At 36.6% G+C, this 18,270-nt stretch overlaps 1 protein-coding gene across 2 annotated transcripts in view; it reads right to left on the reverse strand.

Annotated features, from left to right (window-relative positions):
• Positions 1-2,697: 2,697 nt before the first annotated feature.
• The window catches only part of LOC125232826, a 44,420-nt gene continuing 28,847 nt past the window's right edge, over positions 2,698-18,270 (reverse strand). The window contains exons 5-8 of one of the 2 annotated variants that reach the window (XM_048138618.1): positions 8,157-8,251; positions 7,244-7,369; positions 4,649-4,688; positions 3,928-4,049 (exon numbers count right to left, since the gene is read on the reverse strand). In XM_048138618.1, coding sequence (XP_047994575.1) covers positions 4,664-4,688; positions 7,244-7,369; positions 8,157-8,251 — 246 coding nt within the window. In that variant the 3' untranslated portion in view covers positions 3,928-4,049; positions 4,649-4,663. Of the gene's footprint in view, positions 4,050-4,648; positions 4,689-7,243; positions 7,370-8,156; positions 8,252-18,270 lie in introns of both variants that reach the window. The other variant, XM_048138617.1, reaches the window with a different exon arrangement.

Below are 18,270 nucleotides of genomic sequence, written 5' to 3' on the forward strand. Positions count from 1 at the left end.
GTCAGTAATTGACAATTTACCCTCATACAATATATATGAGATTTAAACACAATATCATAAGATATTTACACAATTACAATTTCGTCTCTTTAAATCTACGGTAGCGTTACTATGAAGCGTTAATAAATTATGATCGTATTTATATCTAATCTCCGATTTGGTATGTTACTTATTTGTAAGAATAAATTAATATCAGTCTATACTACGTGTGATGTCGGTGGTTAGTAGGATCTAATAAAAGTGTTAGGTATGTTGGGATGATTAAAAAGTGTAAAATTGTCCGCTAGAGAACTGAAGAACTAGAAGACTGATGTTGTAATCATTTTGACGTATTTTTACAGAAGTTAGAATTTCGTGAGAAAGTGTGTGTGTCTGTTTATTTGTCCGTCTTTCACGGCAAAACGGAGCGACGAATTGACGTGATATTTTAAGTGGAGATAGTTGAAGGGATGGAGAATGATATAGGCTACTTTTTGTCTCTTTCTAACTAACCTCACACTTCCGTAAAATGGGGGGTAGATTTTTGTATGGAACATTTCACAATTTCCGAATTTAACGAGAGCGTAGCCGCGGGTAAAAGCTAGTTTAAATATACTTGGCAAATATCTACATGACTATTCGTCATAGTTACAACTAAGCAACTGGCTTTTGTGTATATTGCAAACATATTATATATTTTATTTATATAATAGCGTTTTTTCTAATCATCCTAACGCACCTTGAATCACTTAACAATGTGAAATTAAGTAAGGGAATATAAAGTGAATCTATTCATTTCTAACTACATACCTATTGTTAGTGATGAGTAACTATAAATATAAAATAAATGTGTGAGACAGTGATTTTGATAGCCACACCTGTCCAAGGGTTAAACGTCATAATGTCAAGAGTTTGACGTTTAAAATTACACTACTATATCTATAGGTATGCAATTTGATATACAGGCAGCTTCAAAAGTAGCGGATCAAACAATGCTTCACACGTAACTACCATTATATTATAACTTCTAAACAAAAATATTGTCTGTGTAGTCACTTGCATATACATAAGTGATGATTTTTGTACCTTGTCGCTTTAAATCGTTTGACAATTTCGTATGACATACCTACGTACGGAACTAATTTGTTCCGTCTATTGTCCTTTGAGTCGGCGGCAACCCGAACCCTCCTGAGAACTTGTACACTCCTTTTTGCTGTGCAAAACACAGCAAAAAGGAGTGTACACGTTTCTAATGGGTTGACACTCCTTGTTGCAGGCGTCCATAGGTTACGGTGACCACTTTCCATCAGGGGGACTGTATGCTTGTTTGCCACCGAAGTAGTATAAGAAAAAAACATTTCAGACACGACGTTATAGTGAAAAGGTACAGAAATCATCACTTATTTATGCCGGTGACTGTACATAGAAAAAATAATTACCCCAAACTGTATTATTAACGACTTCAGATAATTTTGGTGCGTCGTTTCATCTGCTCCTCTTGATTTGGACTGTGCATATATGTATTTTTTACAGAGTGTACATTTTGCTACATCTAAGTGTTATGTAAGAGTATTCTATGGCAAATTAAAAAGTGATTTCCATCATTATATAAAAATAGAATAGATATTGCAATTATTACACTATGGCATTTTAGTTAAGTTATTTTTGATTGAATTAGTGTTAACATACACACACTTTTTATATATTAATAATCTTTGTCAGATTATAGAGAGCACGCCTTAAAACTATTATTAAAAAAACAAACATCACAAACATGACCTACATTATTAAAAATTAAATATTATTTTAATACACCCATGCTAAAACATTAATAAAATCGTATAATTTGTTCAAGACATTTTGAGACCAGAGAATTAAAAACAAACATTAAATAAAATTCGCTAATCATTATAATTTTTCGAGCACACGTACAATTATATCATAATTATTACAGCAAATAATTGAGCACAAATGACATTTCGATTCACGTTATGTTTACATGAAACATAAGATGAAGATAAACATACACGCACAAGGTTCTAAAATGTTTAGTAGCTGCATGCATTTGGAACTATGTAAAAATAAGTCAGCATTTTTGGTAATCAATTAGCAGTTTAGAGAAGACACGATGAAAACATAAACATGCAATCAAAACAACTTGAGGTTGAATAAGATTCTACAAAAATATGAGGCCATTGGCAATAAAATTATTTTATTTACGCTTCTAATTTTAGTATCAAATTTACTTTCGCTATTATGGTATGGATTTTCCATAACCAATCTGCATTACTAGTTTGTCGTTTTCTGAAGTAGTAATCATAAAAATCTAACACATTTTTATAATAAAAATGCACACTTGCAAATTAAAAGTTAGGCCGAAAATCTTTTGCAAAAATTCCACTGGTAAACAAATTAATATACAGAGTGGGGCCTGTAACAAAGGCGAAGAATTGAACTCTAGGCTATTCTCCTTATACTGATCAACATTTGTTCGGCGACTTTTAAAAATAACTTGTATTTTGATTTTTATCACCCTTGAAAGTTTTTTCTAAGAGGTAATGTATTGCGAATTCTGTTGTCTAAAGTGTGACAGACAACGTCAATGACAACAATAATGGCGTACATTGAAGCTACTATTTATTTTGTATGAAAAATTAAAAATTTAAAGACTTCATAATTTTTAAAAGTCACTGAACAATTGTTGATCAGTATAAGGAGAATAGCCTACAGTTCAATTCTTCGCCTTTGTTACAGGCCCCACTCTGTATATGTAAATGTGACGTTATCTGGGTAAAGGGACCTTATTGTTGATGGCGCTTACCTCCCGCGGAGTCGTATTTGTACACGAACATCGCTCTTAACGCCGTAAGCGCCATCGAGAATACGGTCCCTTTACCTAGATAATGTCACATATTTTACCTTATATCTGTATTAAATTGTATTTGTAGGTAGTAACTTCGATTACTTAAAGCACCAATAAAGAGGATCAGTTTATTATTCAAACAATTATTGACTGAATAAATACAGTTAAAAGCTTTAATAATAGCGTTATATGTGAATAGTTGAAAATTGTAAAAGTCAATAAGGAATTGCACGCAAAGTGTCAGTAAATAATATTTTATACACACATCAAATATTGTTATAATTCAACAAACAAATTAAAGAACACAGCAGTTCAAACTGTTAGACAAGCACCACAATCTATTTTATTTATTTTCCAATTTAATGAAGTCGAAAGTGTCAATTTTCGGCACAGTGTGCAAAAAGTTGCCGCTTTCCGGCTCCATCGAATAAATAGTACACATATTGGACAGTAAACAGCATTATAATGTTACATTACATTATTGTCTATTATAAATATGGATATGCAAGCAACGATTGTAACATTAAATTCGATTATTGAGTTTTAACATAATTAATATCAATTTTAACATTATTTAATTTATGGATGATTCCCAAGAGATCGGATTTTATTGTGACTGACCATAATTTGGAAAATATTGAGTTATAATTATAACACTTATAGCATCAAACCGGTTTTTTATCAGAATATCTAGTTTTTCGGATTCTGTTCAATATATTTTATCCCACATAGAAAAGTGTGCCTCAAATCTTATGTGATCAATTTATATTATTCTTAAATCACAAAACATGGTTTATCCCATACATAACAGAGCACGTCCATGGTCTGAACAAGTGAACACAGACGTCGCTAGCGAGTATTCGGTCTCATTCGGAACTGTTCGGTCATTTTCGGCGATGTTCGGGGACCGTTGATATTTAAAGAACTAGGTTCGGTGTTAGTCGTGAAATACAGTACAGTTTAGTGCTAGTATATTTTATCCAATACAGAGCACAGCACGTCTGTGGCTAGAACATAGACGTCGCTAGCGAGTGTTCGCTACAAGTCCGTCACGGGTCCGAACACGACGGTAGTGTTCGAGTTGACGCTCGTCCGTCGAGTGCGGTTCGGGTCCTGTTCGGTTTCGCTCGGGAGGGATTCGGGACCGTTCGGGGATGATTGGAGACCGTTGAATTTGGAACGCAGTTGCGTCACTAGTCGCTCCAATCTGAAAGTTAAAAAAAAGTTTCTTATTTTAGTAGTTCGTATAGGTACATAAAAAAAACATATTTACGTAAGGTACAGCGGGGCAAATCTCGACTGGGGGGGGGCAAATATAACTGGTCCATTTTTTCCATATTTAACAATGTTTGCTTTATTAAATAGAGTGTCCACGGGTTATAGGTATATGGTAGAAGTGTTCAGTGGATACATGTAGAACTCAACATCATCATAGTGTAACCTAATAAGTATAATAACGACTTTTCGCGTGCGTAATTTTACACATGGTCCTTGTAACTACGCTTCATACATTTTTTGTACCACACTATTTATGTCATTTTCAGTTAATTTGAATAAGCATTCCCCCTTCTTAGGCTAATTTTAATGTTGAATACTATTAAACAAACTTACATATACTTAAACTATTTAACTCTTTACTTATTTAGAAAACGTCACACATGAATTGCGATTATATTTTTTTTTTTTACATTACTGAAAACTTAGATGCATGATGAATGTTTTAGATTCGGAGGGGATGTTCTGTGAGTTCTCCGTTCGTTCTATGATATGAATGGCAACAAGTCACCAAACCAACAAACAACTTACCAATATTACTGTAGATTATTGATTACCGCTTTTGTTTTCACTAAGGAATAGAAAAAAGAAAAATATTTACTGTTGTCCCGGATTTGTAAGTTCACATTTTTGACACATTTGTTTTGAAGTATGTTGCGATGTGGTTAAGACGTATCGTTTGTCAAATCTAACGATTAATTTCGAATTGGTTGAATCGATTAGGTCCTATGTACAGGCGCTTAAACAAATATACGATAACTGTCAACTTACTGAAATGTCACTTGAATCGAAATGACAGACTCTGCCACAGCACTAGTTTAAAAATAAAAAATGAATGATAAATCGCCGTGTGCCTGCTATATGGCCACAATTCAAAAAACCGTTTTTTCGAGAAATCGCATCTCAAAGTTTTGAGAGTATAGTTGAGGCTGTTAAATAGGATCTTACTTCTTGAGTTTTAGGTCTATGAATTTGAAATTTAGCTTTTTTTACTCGGAATGATATAACCCTCCATAAGATCACATCACTTTTCGCTAAAAAAATTTTTTTTTTTTAAGATACAAGGCCTGAAAGACAGGTATTTAGAGTTATGGCTGTATTGCAGAAACATTTTTTTAAGATTTTGAGATGCGTCCAAAATTAAACGAGATTATTGGATAAAGGTACCATACAAATATGTATGAAAAACACCAAATAGTTAAAATAATTTTATTTACGAACTTTGACAGTAACGATAGCAATGTGTAACTAGCTTATTATACCACGTCGTTACCAAATAATATTAATTATTTAAAATTGAAACAAATAAAACTTTGTAGCTTACGTATCAGGAGTCACCCTGGATAGAAGACTGAATTTCAAGGAACACCTGACCAGCCTCTCTGCGAAGCTCAAGACCCGGAACAGCATCATTCAGTAGCTTACGGGAACTCCAGAGTAGGCTGAATGAGGTAGTTACCTGGGGTGCCAACGTAGCAACACTTCGGACAACCGCGCTATCCCTAGTCTACTCCTCTGCCGAGTACTGCTCAGCGGTGTGGCTAAACAGCACCCATACTACCGCGATTGACGTCCAGCTGAACCACACTATGCGACTCATCAGCGGCGGCCTAAAACCAACTCCCACACACTGGTTGCCGGTGCTGAGTCATATTTTACCTCCAAACTTCCGCCGAGAAAAGTGCCTATTTCGTGAAATTGATCTGAAGACAACTTCATAGGTCCGGAACCTTTTGTGGGCCTTTCACAAGGAACCATTAAAACGGCTATGAAAGACCAAACAAAGGCTAATCACCAAAAAGAGTGGGATGCCCTGGTAGGTCTGAAGCATTCAAAGCTCTTTATGCGGAGTGTAGACTCTGGATGGAGCAAAAAGCTAGGAAAGCTAGGCAAAAGACAACTCCAAATTATAACGGGGGTGTTCACAGGCCATTACGGGGTCAAAGGAATTTTGGCCAAGATGGGACACGCTGACAACACTGATTGTCGCATGTGTGGCGAAGAGGAAGAGACCGTCAGACATCTAATGTGTGAATGTCACGCCCTCGCCAGACAAAGAATGAGGAACTTTGGAGCAGGCTACCTAGCACCAAAGGACTTCAGGGAGCTACCCATGAGCCTCATCATCCGATACGTAGAGATGGTCGAGAAGCTTCTGAATAGCTGAAGGATCTTAGGATCGAAGGGGGTAATTGCACAAAAGATCCCGATGGGTCGAAGTGTATCCGGAAGGGCCCCCGCAGATTTAATATAAGATAAGGAGCCTCGACAGGTTTGGTGTCGGTTGAACCGTATCAGGACTCTGTGGAGCAGATGGGGATGGCGCGAGTCTGCGGAGTGCCAGTGTGGCCGCCCCAATCAGACGGCGCACCATATAGTCTTCGAGTGCCCCATAACCAAGTTTAGCGGAAAAAGGGCTGATCTTAAGACACTTTCGACAAATGCCGTTGAATATCTTAAGTCTAGTTTTTTAATAATTTAAGTAGAGAACAACGTATAAGCCATACGATGAATAAATTCAGACGGGTAAAAATAATTGTGACCTCAGTAATGAGCCATATTTCAGAACCGCACTTGTAAGAAAACAAAGTTGAGATTTGTTTAATCATTTTGTGTAGTAGTTTCGGCATCGGGCTGGTAATTTTATAATAATGAGTGTGATACTGACTGCTGTGACACAATATTTAAAGGGATTTATCGCAATTATCACTCAAATTTTTAGGACGCAACTCAAAACTTAGATTTAAAACGTGTGATATACAGCCACAACTCAAAACGGCCGTCGGTTTACATGCGAATAAACTGGCAAGCGGCCGTATTGCAGGGAATCGTCTGACAATTTATGGTCAATTCCATAAGGCCACTTGTGAGAAAAAGTCTCTTAAGGACCTTTTTTGTTATGGCTCTCGAAGTAAGTCGTCTCGTAAATTGAACAATTTTGAATACGAATCTGCAATAATCCAGAATTCATAATCTGAAAAAAGATTTGTATGCAAACTGACACTGACAGATCTGTCAGTGTCAGTTTGAACTGTCAGTTAACGGAAAACAAAAAAGTATATCTGGAGTTGACCCTGACTGAACTGAACGTGGCGCCATTCGAATGTTTAGTGTGTAGGTACTCACTTGAAAGCGTGTTCCTCCGCATTCTGCTTGGCTTTCTTCATGCTGGCGAGCTCCTTCCGTAGCCGAAGTTTTTCCGTCTCTGAGTCCTCGCCGCCGTTCGTGATTCCGTTCTCGCTCGAGTCGAGACTGTGTCGATAAAAAAAATATTTAAGTATTAAGCGACTCGAGATGCGTTTACAAATCCTTTAGGGATACTATCAGGAGTAGAGGTGATTCACAAGAACGTTGCTTCCGAAAGTTACCAAATGCTTTTGTCATGTTTGAGAATACAATGTGCTATATTTGTCTACCATTCTTCATCACATTTCACCTACTCAAAGGTTAGCTGGAAGAAATCCCTTAAAGGGATAAGTTCGCCTTTGTACTGTCTATCCTGTGTCATATTTGTGTTTTGTGATTTGTACAATAAAGAGTTTATACATACATACATACATACAATGCAAACAATGTTTTTTTCACCACACCAACGGGTAAAGGTTTACTTTGCTATTCGAAAGCAGATAGCAAAATTGCATTTTATCCACAAGAGTGCAAAGTAATTTTATACAAATTTTAACTTTATGCCTTAAGCTAGCTGATAGAATTTACCTATAAATGATGATTTTGAATCATAAATATTGAATCAATCGATGGATTTGATTTAGTTTAAAGTTTTATAGTCAGTATTTTGTTCGTGTTGGTGTGGTGAAAAATTTTGTGTATCACTCGGTGGCAAAGATTGTTTAACCTTCGTGCCTTGAAACCCTCGCAACGCTCAAGATTCCACTTTTTGAACCACTCGCTACGCTCGCGGTTCAATATTGGAATCTTTCGCTTGCTCGGGTATCAACATTGGCACGTGCGGGTAAACAACTACTTTGCCCCCTTGTAAAACAAATAACTATTAATAATTTTAGTGTGAGAATATTTGTACCTCGTAGACACTCTGAGTAGTCGCAGCTCGTCCTCCAGTTTTGCTACCCGGTCCATCATACGTCTTTTGTCTGCCTCCGAAGCCCGAAGTGAACTCTGCAACAAATCGCCAACAACCGCTTTACTTATCTTAGGTACCATCTTTCTACGCGTGAAGTACCTAATAACAATATAGTAGCTAGGATACCTACTAAAAATACTGCTTATTCTGTTAGGTATCTATTTAATTGATAAGTGGAGATGAAAGTAGAATTGAGACCTTTTGATTTATTGCTAGGTAAATTCCACTCATTCACCTCTGGAAAATAGCCAATTTTTGGTAGTCAGCGCACGGGATGATCGAAAGCCGGCTAGTGTCCGATAGTGGCAGTTTACACTTTACAGCGAGTGGCAGTTGCCGATAGCACGCTCACCTTTTATGAGCGGAGGCCATGGGCCGCTAAAATGTTCATACGAGCTTCTTTAACATGCAAAGTAGTGGTGTTGGTGGCTTTTCTCGTGCTCTAGCTCGTGAATTTATGTCAATTCAACCTGATTCCTAATAGCGAAGATGACATCCCTACTCCGTAAAATAGCACAATTACATTAGTCGCTGATCTCTGGCCGTTATTTTCTGAACAAAAATAACAGTGATGGTATGTCATCTGCCTATGGTTAAATTGTAATACCCATGGCGAATATTTTTATACAAATCGCCTAAATTCGATTGGCCAGGATATATGTCACGCATACAGTCACCCACTACTAGCCTTAGCGTAGCGACCGGAGTAGATGCCATTAGTTAGATACGGACGCAGCAGGACGTAACGGCCGATGGTGAGAAAACCTAGGCTCCTAGACATAGGAAGGCAAGACTTAGAAATGGAACATCGGAATAGGCTTTAGGTTCTTGGCTCTTGGCTCTTGGCCGGGTGACATTTTAGCGCCGTTGCGCGTCGCGCGGTCAGCACCCCGTGTCGGCGAATACATTACTGCCCATTTGCGTGTAACCCATAATATACCCGTGTTACGACGGAACTATTCGCGTCAGCATTCAGAGGTTTAGTCAGTAGACGACACACATGGCCTATAGGCTACGATTGAATGTTATCTACCGTGTACTATCCGCCGGACGGCTGTCGTAACTCCGAGAGTCCCTTAAAGTCATTTCTGGCGACGCGGACGACCTGTATCTAAAGTGGGAGTTGCTGACAAATGAGCTGGGTTGAGTCCTCTGCTTCTCTTGAGGTGTTAGGACTCAAAGGGCCTTTTTGCTTAAGTTCGGAAATTTTTAAACAAAAAGGTAACGTTTAAGACAAATTAATGGCATTTTAGCGCCGCTGCACGTCGCGCGGTCAGCACCCCGTGTCGCCGAATACATTACCGCCCATTTGCGTGTAACGCCGGCTTACCCGTGTTACGACGGAACTATTCGCGTCAGCATTCCGAGGGTTAGTTGGCTACGTGAGTTACTGGAAAATTTAGTTTCCATAAAGTGCCATTATAATGACGGTTCGTTTCTGTCATGTTTACCTACCCTTCTATTCTTAAATAACTGATTTTAAGACGGAATAGGTAGTAATTTTTCATTTTTTGGCTTCGACAGCTGCCATTTTATTAACAACATCATCAAAGTATTGTATATAGATACACAGTACTTTTAATTAATGTATAGACAAAATGATCACAAAATGTTACCGCATGAACACATTTGTTACCATAATAATAAATGTGTTCTGGTATGACGCTTTCGCTATTAGGTACAATATTTTCAATGCTGACTGACCAACCTATAAAAGAGAATCTAACACAATATCTCTATATTATCAACGCTTTTGCGTATCCCCATAATTTTCACGGCACTCGTTGAGTAAGATTACACGCGATAGACAAACACACCGACAGCCAGGACCGGCTAATTTTGTTTGCTCAATTCGTTATACTGCTGCTGCGTATCTGCTGATCGTTTGAGGCCATTTAAATAATAAGCGATGTGAGTAGATTGTGTAACAACATAGAACAAGAATAGGCGAGACGACTAAAAAAAACTAATTAGTCCGTCAATTAGATTATCAAAGTATATTAGACACGTATTTTTTCTTTTTTCTCGTAAACGAAAAATGACGACGGTACAGTGCGTTGAAGTTTCGCGTGACGTCACGCCTAGGTACAATTTTCACTTAGAAGTGATGTCACAAGCCCCCACTCCGGAACTTGATGCTCTATGTCTTTGGTTTTTTCATTAATTAGAAAAAGCGAAAAATATGTGTTCAGTATTTTTGGACGATCTAACTGACGGACTAAACAGAATGCCACTTTTTTATGTAGTCGTCATCCCTATAGTCATAGCCGGATACAGAAAGAGACAACAGTTTCACAGCGATTCAGGGACGAACCTTGTTCCTTTCCCACTATCTAACATTTCAGTTATTTGGGGTGATAAAATGATTATCTAATGGGACGTCTAGTTTGCATTAGTTGAGGCGAGAAAGCCCAAAAGAAACAGTTTCCTCGAAATGCGACAAGATAAGTCAATCAAAGGGTTTTACCAAAGATCTTCCGTTGCTCTTTATGTAACGATTCACTATGATCTTGACCAAATTCGTCGGTCTATCTTTGAACCATGTCATTACATCCTATCTATTGTTTCAACTGTGAAACGATAATCAGGATACTACCATGTTTTATTATGACTTGAAAACCACAAAAAAACATTTATAAAGTTTACTTTAACTTAATTAGGCAAAAACATCATTAGCCATGTTAATCTATATATTGTATGCGCATGACGTAAATCGAATTGAGCACAAAATTTTCTGACATTTAAGTTAAGAGGCATAAAGTTCATCATGTCAGTGATTGACTCGGCAAGAAGTTAGGTTCGATGACGTCACTACACGTCTGACAGCGTTTTCGGTGGCCAAAGTTAAAATAAATGTTACACACATTTTTAATCGAAAATACGTAGCCACCATACACTTTAGAGACCTCAGGCAACCAGAGGGCTGGCCAGTATTTCGCGCAACGTATAAGTATCGCTATACAGCGTGGAAATGCTGCCAGCCTTCTGGGTACCTTGCCCATTGACGGCGATTTAGGTCAATTTTTTTATTTATAAGTAGGTTAGGTATTTAGTTTTAAGTAGTTTTATCATGTTTTTATTTGTTGATTTATTTATGCAATTAAATGAAACTCCATACACTTTTAATGCCCAAAATCTACAAAAATTGATTTCTTATGTCAAATACTACAGGAAACGATCATTTCTTGTACCAAATTCGATAAGAGTCTAGTAGCCTATAGTACTACATAATATACAGTCTATTATTATTATAAAGCCCTTTATTCATAACCAAAAACTTAATTTTTTTACATGTTTATGAATTTTATGAAATAAAATTGGTAGCTACATACATAGTAGTGGTGGTATAATATGTATAGTAGTGGTGGTATGCACAAAGATTAGTACTAGCTCAATTACTTTTGCGTTGCTTGTGTCATACACTGGTGGATTATGACTATTATGATGGTCTGAATCAAAACCAGTCATCTATTCTCTTCAAATACCTTTTTTCTGTGGACGTAAGATATTTTTTTTTTTTATTACATACATGGAAAACCAACAGCTGAAGTTATCAATACAATCCAAAATAAAATTAAAAAGCCAATTACAGGTTCTCACTTATAAAAAACAGATTAAAACCAAAATCTTTCCTATCTTACAAACGTGCAAGTACCTACAGCCACAGCCAAGCTTAGGAATGTGTACAATGTATATATTTACCTATGTAAAATTATTACAATTTGATGTCAAGATACGCAATAGCGTGTCCAGCCAAGAAGAAGAAGAGAAAAAAAAAGGAAAAGAACTAGTGTCGCGTTACCTACATTTAAATTTAATAAGCCGAGCCCAAACCTGCGCTAGAATTATCGCACATATAAAAACTAATCAACCTATTTCTTATTACTGATATGCTATTACTGAATATATCAAAATCTACTTCACGTATTACTTTATTTACACTAATGCCTGCCCTGTACAAAAAACTGTTCCTCCTATAATTGGTGGAAGCCTGGTTAATATTTATGGGACGGAAATGTCTTAGCCTCCTAGTTGGAATAGACAAAGAGACTTTACTAAGTAAGCTAGGGCTGTCAACATGGCCCTTAATAATACCTATGAAGTACAATATGTCAGCCATTTCACGGCGCTTGACGAGCGGTATTAAATGATGTTTTTACATAGTCTAAAGTAATCGGCAGATCTATAATTTATATGCATTTTAAAGCAGAGAAATTTCATGAATTTAGTTTGTAATCGCTCAATCCTATCAACGTATATTTGATATTGAGGATTCCAAATCTGAGACGCGTATTCAAGCTTGCTTCGCACGTAAGCACAATATAGAATTTTAAGGGTCTTAGGACGAGTGAAGCTAACAGAACTTCGCATTATAAATCCAAGTGATTTAGCGGCTTTAGACACAATACTATCAATATGGTCATATTGGAAACCTAATACCAATTATTAAGAATTCAGAAGGCTATGGTGTTTTGTAATTTTCTAGATTCAAACTATTCAGTTAGCACAAAACATCTAAGCACTTTAGAAAAGAAACGCCGTCAGTCTTTCGTGAGAAGACAGGCACTTACACACCATTTGCTGGAACCCAGCGCGTGGGCGAGTCAGCTTGCACGAGTCATTAGCGCGCCTGCGCGCAGAACGATAGTAATGAGTTAATTGAAGTGCAAAAATACACGGTCTTGGTGTTAAAAGGGCTTATACACGGTGCCCGTGAGCATTACGAGAGATTTTAACAGCATATTCCTGATCTCATTTTAAGACTAAAATGTCATAATTTATAAACTTTTCTGGCTTTTGCCTAGTTGCAAAAAAAAATTGTTCTTATTGTTACTCAGTACAAAAGGCTTTTTGAAAGAACGATGTTGATGCCATTAACGGAACAGTCTCACTATCCTCATTGATAGATGTCAAAAAGTGTGAAGTAAAATGAGGTTTTCAGAAGAAGAAACTACATAACTCATTTTAAGTGTCAGTTTTATGATTAACATTTACTTTTTATGTTAAAATACATTCAAAAATATTAAAGATAACACAAAAAAAAATTTTTTTTTGGCACAATTTCCTCATCGGTATTTAGTTTTTTTGGCCTCAGAAATGCGTGGTTAAAATCTCTCTCAATGCTCACGAGCACCGTATTTTAAGATGGTGGAGTGTGTTAAGTCTTTTCTGTTGCGAGTGGAGAGAGATAGGGCCAGTAACTCGCTTAGCGTGTGTCGTGCTAAACGGGTTAACGGTGGGAACGCATTGATCACAGGGATTTTGTTTTTAAGGTATTGTTTCGAAAGAAATCAGGTATTGGTATAGTTACATGGCAAAATGTTATGCATCGGGCTGCAAACGTTGAAATAGTTATTTGTTATATAAGGGGGCAAAGTTGTATTTTAACGCCGAGTGTGGAATAGGCTACTAGACTCGTATCGAATTTAGCACATCAAGTTATTGTTTTCTGTAGTATTCGACTTAAGAAATCAATATTTCTAGCTTGCAGGGATTAAAAGTGCGTGGTGACTCCGTATTTTTAATTAAAGTTGTACATACATACAATCACGCCTGTATTCCATAAAGAGGTAGGCAGAACACATTAAACTACTAAAGCTTCAGTGCCACTCTTGGCAAATAAGGGATAAATAAGGGGTTGAAAGAAAACGAAACTGTGACATTGCAGTGACAGGTTGCCAGCCTAATAATAATTAAAGATGTGTGTATGTTTTTTTTTTAATTATGGACTCCGAAAACGGTGTTGGCCAATGGAGTGACGTCACATAATTCAAATCAACTATGGAAATTAGAGGTACTAATCTAATCTCGATAGAAGCAACCTCTATTGTATTAAAATTCATAGTCGTTGCTGTGACAATGTCAAATATTTTTTCTAAATCGACTTACGTCATGTCATGTCATAGATATTCTATAGATTAATATGGCTGATGTTGTTTTTGTCTGACCATCTAAAACACAACTAAATTGACAAGATTCTATTTTGGAGATGAGAGTCACAAACTCGCAAAAATTCAAAGTTTGTAACAGCAAAGGGTTAGATTTTTAGCAAACAACGAACAAGCCAGGATACACTGAGAGTCTGAAACTAATAAAATATTCAAATTTCAAACAGTTTCCAGACTGTAAAAGAAAACAACATGTTAGTATTGTTGGTACAGTCAAAATTCGCTTATCATGGGTACGTAGCCGAATGGCACAAACGGCCGAATAAAGGTTGAGGGAGGCGATGGCTGAGATACGCGTCATACTCGTGAACGGGTGCCGTCTGTGAAGACCGGTCTGTTTAAGCTTACTGGGGCTGTTATAACTTAGTAACTTTAATTCTAATTTTTATTAAATTAGGACACTTTGTTCGGTTGTCGTTTGTTTCCTTTCTTTTAGTGAATATTTTAAATATATGATTTTGACTCATGGAGACCATATACATCTCTAAGGAGAATTAGATTAAGTAGATATACATTTTATTTTTAGTTGTGACATTTAGAGTCATTTGCACCTCTAAAGTAATTTTAGACTTTTTTTTTTTTTTTTGTACTTTTTATATTAAAATTTAGTGTAGTTCTTGGTTGTAATTCGACATTTAGAGACCTTCTACATCTCTAATTAATTGTATAGAGTTAACTTTAGTTAGAACTTAGAATTAGTATATAATAGTATCAATTGTAATTTCAACTCAATTTTAAATATTTTTTTAAATACCTATGTACATGTGACGTGTAAAAGTGCCCCTGTTACACCGGTCAAATCTTACATGAAAATCGGCTAAAAAAACAAAGTGTGATGTAAAGCTGGATTTTTGGTATGTTATTTGGAGTCCTTGGGGGAATGTAAGACTATATTTTGCAAGCAAAAAAAAAGTGTGCTAACTTCGTAATTTAAAAAAAAAAGTAAAAAAATCGGACTTTTTTTGGTTTTTATTTTTTTATTAAAAAACTATGCGTTTTTGGTCAAAAGTTGCTTTGTAATGTTGAAAGCGCATTAAATTTTAAACAGTTTGACACCTTTTTTATCAATGTCCGTCAAATAGTTTTCGAGATATGAAGCGTCAAAAAAGGTTAATTTTTGACGCATTTATAAGTATAAAATGTAGCGTTTTGCCAATATTTTTGGACAAATATCTGCAAAATACTTCATGATATGATATATATTGCAATATAACATTGTATAAAATTTATTTTGCTTTAGTTTTAGTGCAAATAAAGGTCAGTAAGACGAATGGTTACTTTGGTAAACAAAAAAAAATCTATAAATAGAGAAGCCAAGAGTCTGGTAGATTGGTTAAGGTAAAATAGTTTACGCTAAAAGTTTTAGGTTGAAAGTGCTATCTATTCGATCTTAATTTCTTTGATATCTAAAAATTGTCTAAGCTAACTTTGCATCGATTTGACTATTACTAATGAAGAAATAAAATACAGTAAAATTTTGAAGTTTAGTAAACTAGAAAAATAAAACAGAATTAGTTACATTGTAGTGTGACAGGCCACACTCACACTACATTTTCCTTTTACATTTTCCTTTTTGAGGGTCCTGGTTCTGCATCTTGATGGCACAACTGTAGTGATAGAAAGTCCACTTGAGTTGTATTTGACCACCAATTGCTGTGGAATAAACTAGGGGAACGGAAAGCGCCCACGCCAATTATTAAGATACTGGAGAAGTGGTATTCCCAGCAGAAGAACGTAGTAAGATGGAAGTCAACTCTGTCCACAGCCAGCGGGCTAAACTGTGGCGTGAGACAAGGAGGCAGTATGTCTCCGGCTCTCTTCAGCGTGTACATGGATGGGCTGTCGCAGGCTTTGACCAGTACCGAGGTTGGCTGCTCCATCAATGGGCAAATGATAAATCACATCGCATATGCAGACGATATGGTCCTACTAGCACCATCTGTGGGAGCTATGCGTAAGATACTTGCAGAATGCGAGAGATACGCCATACAATCCGGACAAGTCTGAATTTATGCTCATGGAGGCAGCACAATATGCCCACACATGTACCACCTCTTTTGCTTGATGGAGTTAAATTGCGGAGAGTCCACGAAGTCAAATATCTTGGTCACATCTTGTCCAGTTTAAAAGACCAGGAAGACATAGAAAGGCAGAGGCGAGCCACCGCAGTAAGGGCAAACATGTTGGCTAGAAGATTCGCCAAATGTAGTGAACTAGTGACAGCGTAAAAAGACAGCTGTTCCTCAGTTTTTGTACAAGCGTGTATTGTATACTGTCGAGTTATGGTCCGACTACACCTGCGCGGCGGTGAGAGACCTGCGCGTGCAATACAACACATACTATGTACTGATATTTCGTTAAACGGAGAATACTATGATTCGGGCACGTCCACGACAACGCTCGTGAGATTGCATCGAATTCGATGTTATTGACCCTCAGTGATATGCTTTAAAAACCAGTCCGTACAAGAACAATTTCGGAACAATCTGATTCAATTAATGAGGGTTTTCTACTCGTAAATATTTTTTTCCGCCAAGCGGCGATCCTGAGGTCTTTTTGACCGTAAATTTAACTTACTAAATAAATGTTGATTTGATATACGCAAATATGTGTCTGAGTAATACTTGAACAGCCCCCAAATAATAATAATTTATTCTCCGCTACACCTCCTGTAAATATATGTAAACTATGCCATTACCATCCACCGATTATTTCTGATCCAGTTATACTAGACTTACGATATAATCCTATTTTTTAGGGTTCCGTAGTCAACTAGGAACCCTTATAGTTTCGCCATGTCTGTCTGTCTGTCTGTCCGTCCGTCCGTCCGTCCGTCCGTCCGTCCGCGGATAATCTCAGCTCAGTAACCGTTAGCACTAGAAAGCTGAAATTTGGTACCAATATGTATATCAATAACGCCAACAAAGTGCAAAAATAAAAAATGGAAAAAAATGTTTTATTAGGGTACCCCCCCTACATGTAAAGTGGGGGCTGATATTTATTTTAATTTCAACCCCAACGTGTGATATATTGTTGGATAGGTATTTAAAAATGAATAAGGGTTTTTTGATAATATTCATATTTTCGGAAATAATCGCTCCTAAAGGAAAAAAAGTGCGTCCCCCCCCTCTAACTTTTGAACCATATGTTTAAAAAATATGAAAAAAATAACTTTATAAAGACTTTCTAGGAAAATTGTTTTGAACATGATAGGTTCAGTAGTTTTTGAGAAAAATACGGAAAACTACGGAACCCTACACTGAGCGTGGCCCGACACGCTCTTGGCCGGTTTTTAAATAACTGGCACACTTTTGGTCTTAAATGAAAGCTAGTGAAATTTTCTACATTTTATGTAATAGCCTGAGTTGTTTTGCTGATATCTGTCTCAAAATATTAGCAAAAGGAATATTTTCATAGAAAGGGGAAAAATGTTCTTTTTTTGACGCTTCATATCTCAAAAAATATTTGACGGACATTGATAAAAAAGATGTCAAACTGTTTGGAATTTAATGCGCTTTCAACATTACAAAGCAACTTTTGACCAAAAATGCATAGTTTTTTAATAAAACGGCAAATACCAAAAAAAGTCAGATTTTTTACTTTTTTTTTTAAATTACGAAGTTAGCACACCATTTTTTTGCTTGCAAAATATAGTCCTACATTCCTCCAAGGACCCCAAATAACATACCAAAAATTCAGCTTTACATCACACTTTGTTTTTTTATTTCTCTTTTTGACCAGTGTATGTGGCCTATTTGCTGAATAAATTATTTTGATTTTTGATTTTTGATTTTTGAACGCTCACGAAACCAAACGCTCGTAGATTTCTATCTCTATCGCTCGTGCGTATTGGCGCGACAGAGCCAGGCTACCTGGATTCGAACCTAGGACCGCGCCTTAGCAGGCCGGCTTTAATAAATAATTCAGAATTCAGACTACCAGTAAATGTTACCGACGGCCAAATTATTAATATGGCCGTGTAGTAATACACGGCCATATTAATAAAGAAATACCTACCTGTAGCTACTTCGCATTCTAGTAAACGACGAGCGAGCATACGAGTCTGAGAACTCTGAGACTAATAAAAGATTAAAGACATGCGACTA

Source organism: Leguminivora glycinivorella, chromosome 13 (genome assembly GCF_023078275.1).
Source record: "Leguminivora glycinivorella isolate SPB_JAAS2020 chromosome 13, LegGlyc_1.1, whole genome shotgun sequence".
NCBI classification, from domain to species: domain Eukaryota; kingdom Metazoa; phylum Arthropoda; class Insecta; order Lepidoptera; family Tortricidae; genus Leguminivora; species Leguminivora glycinivorella.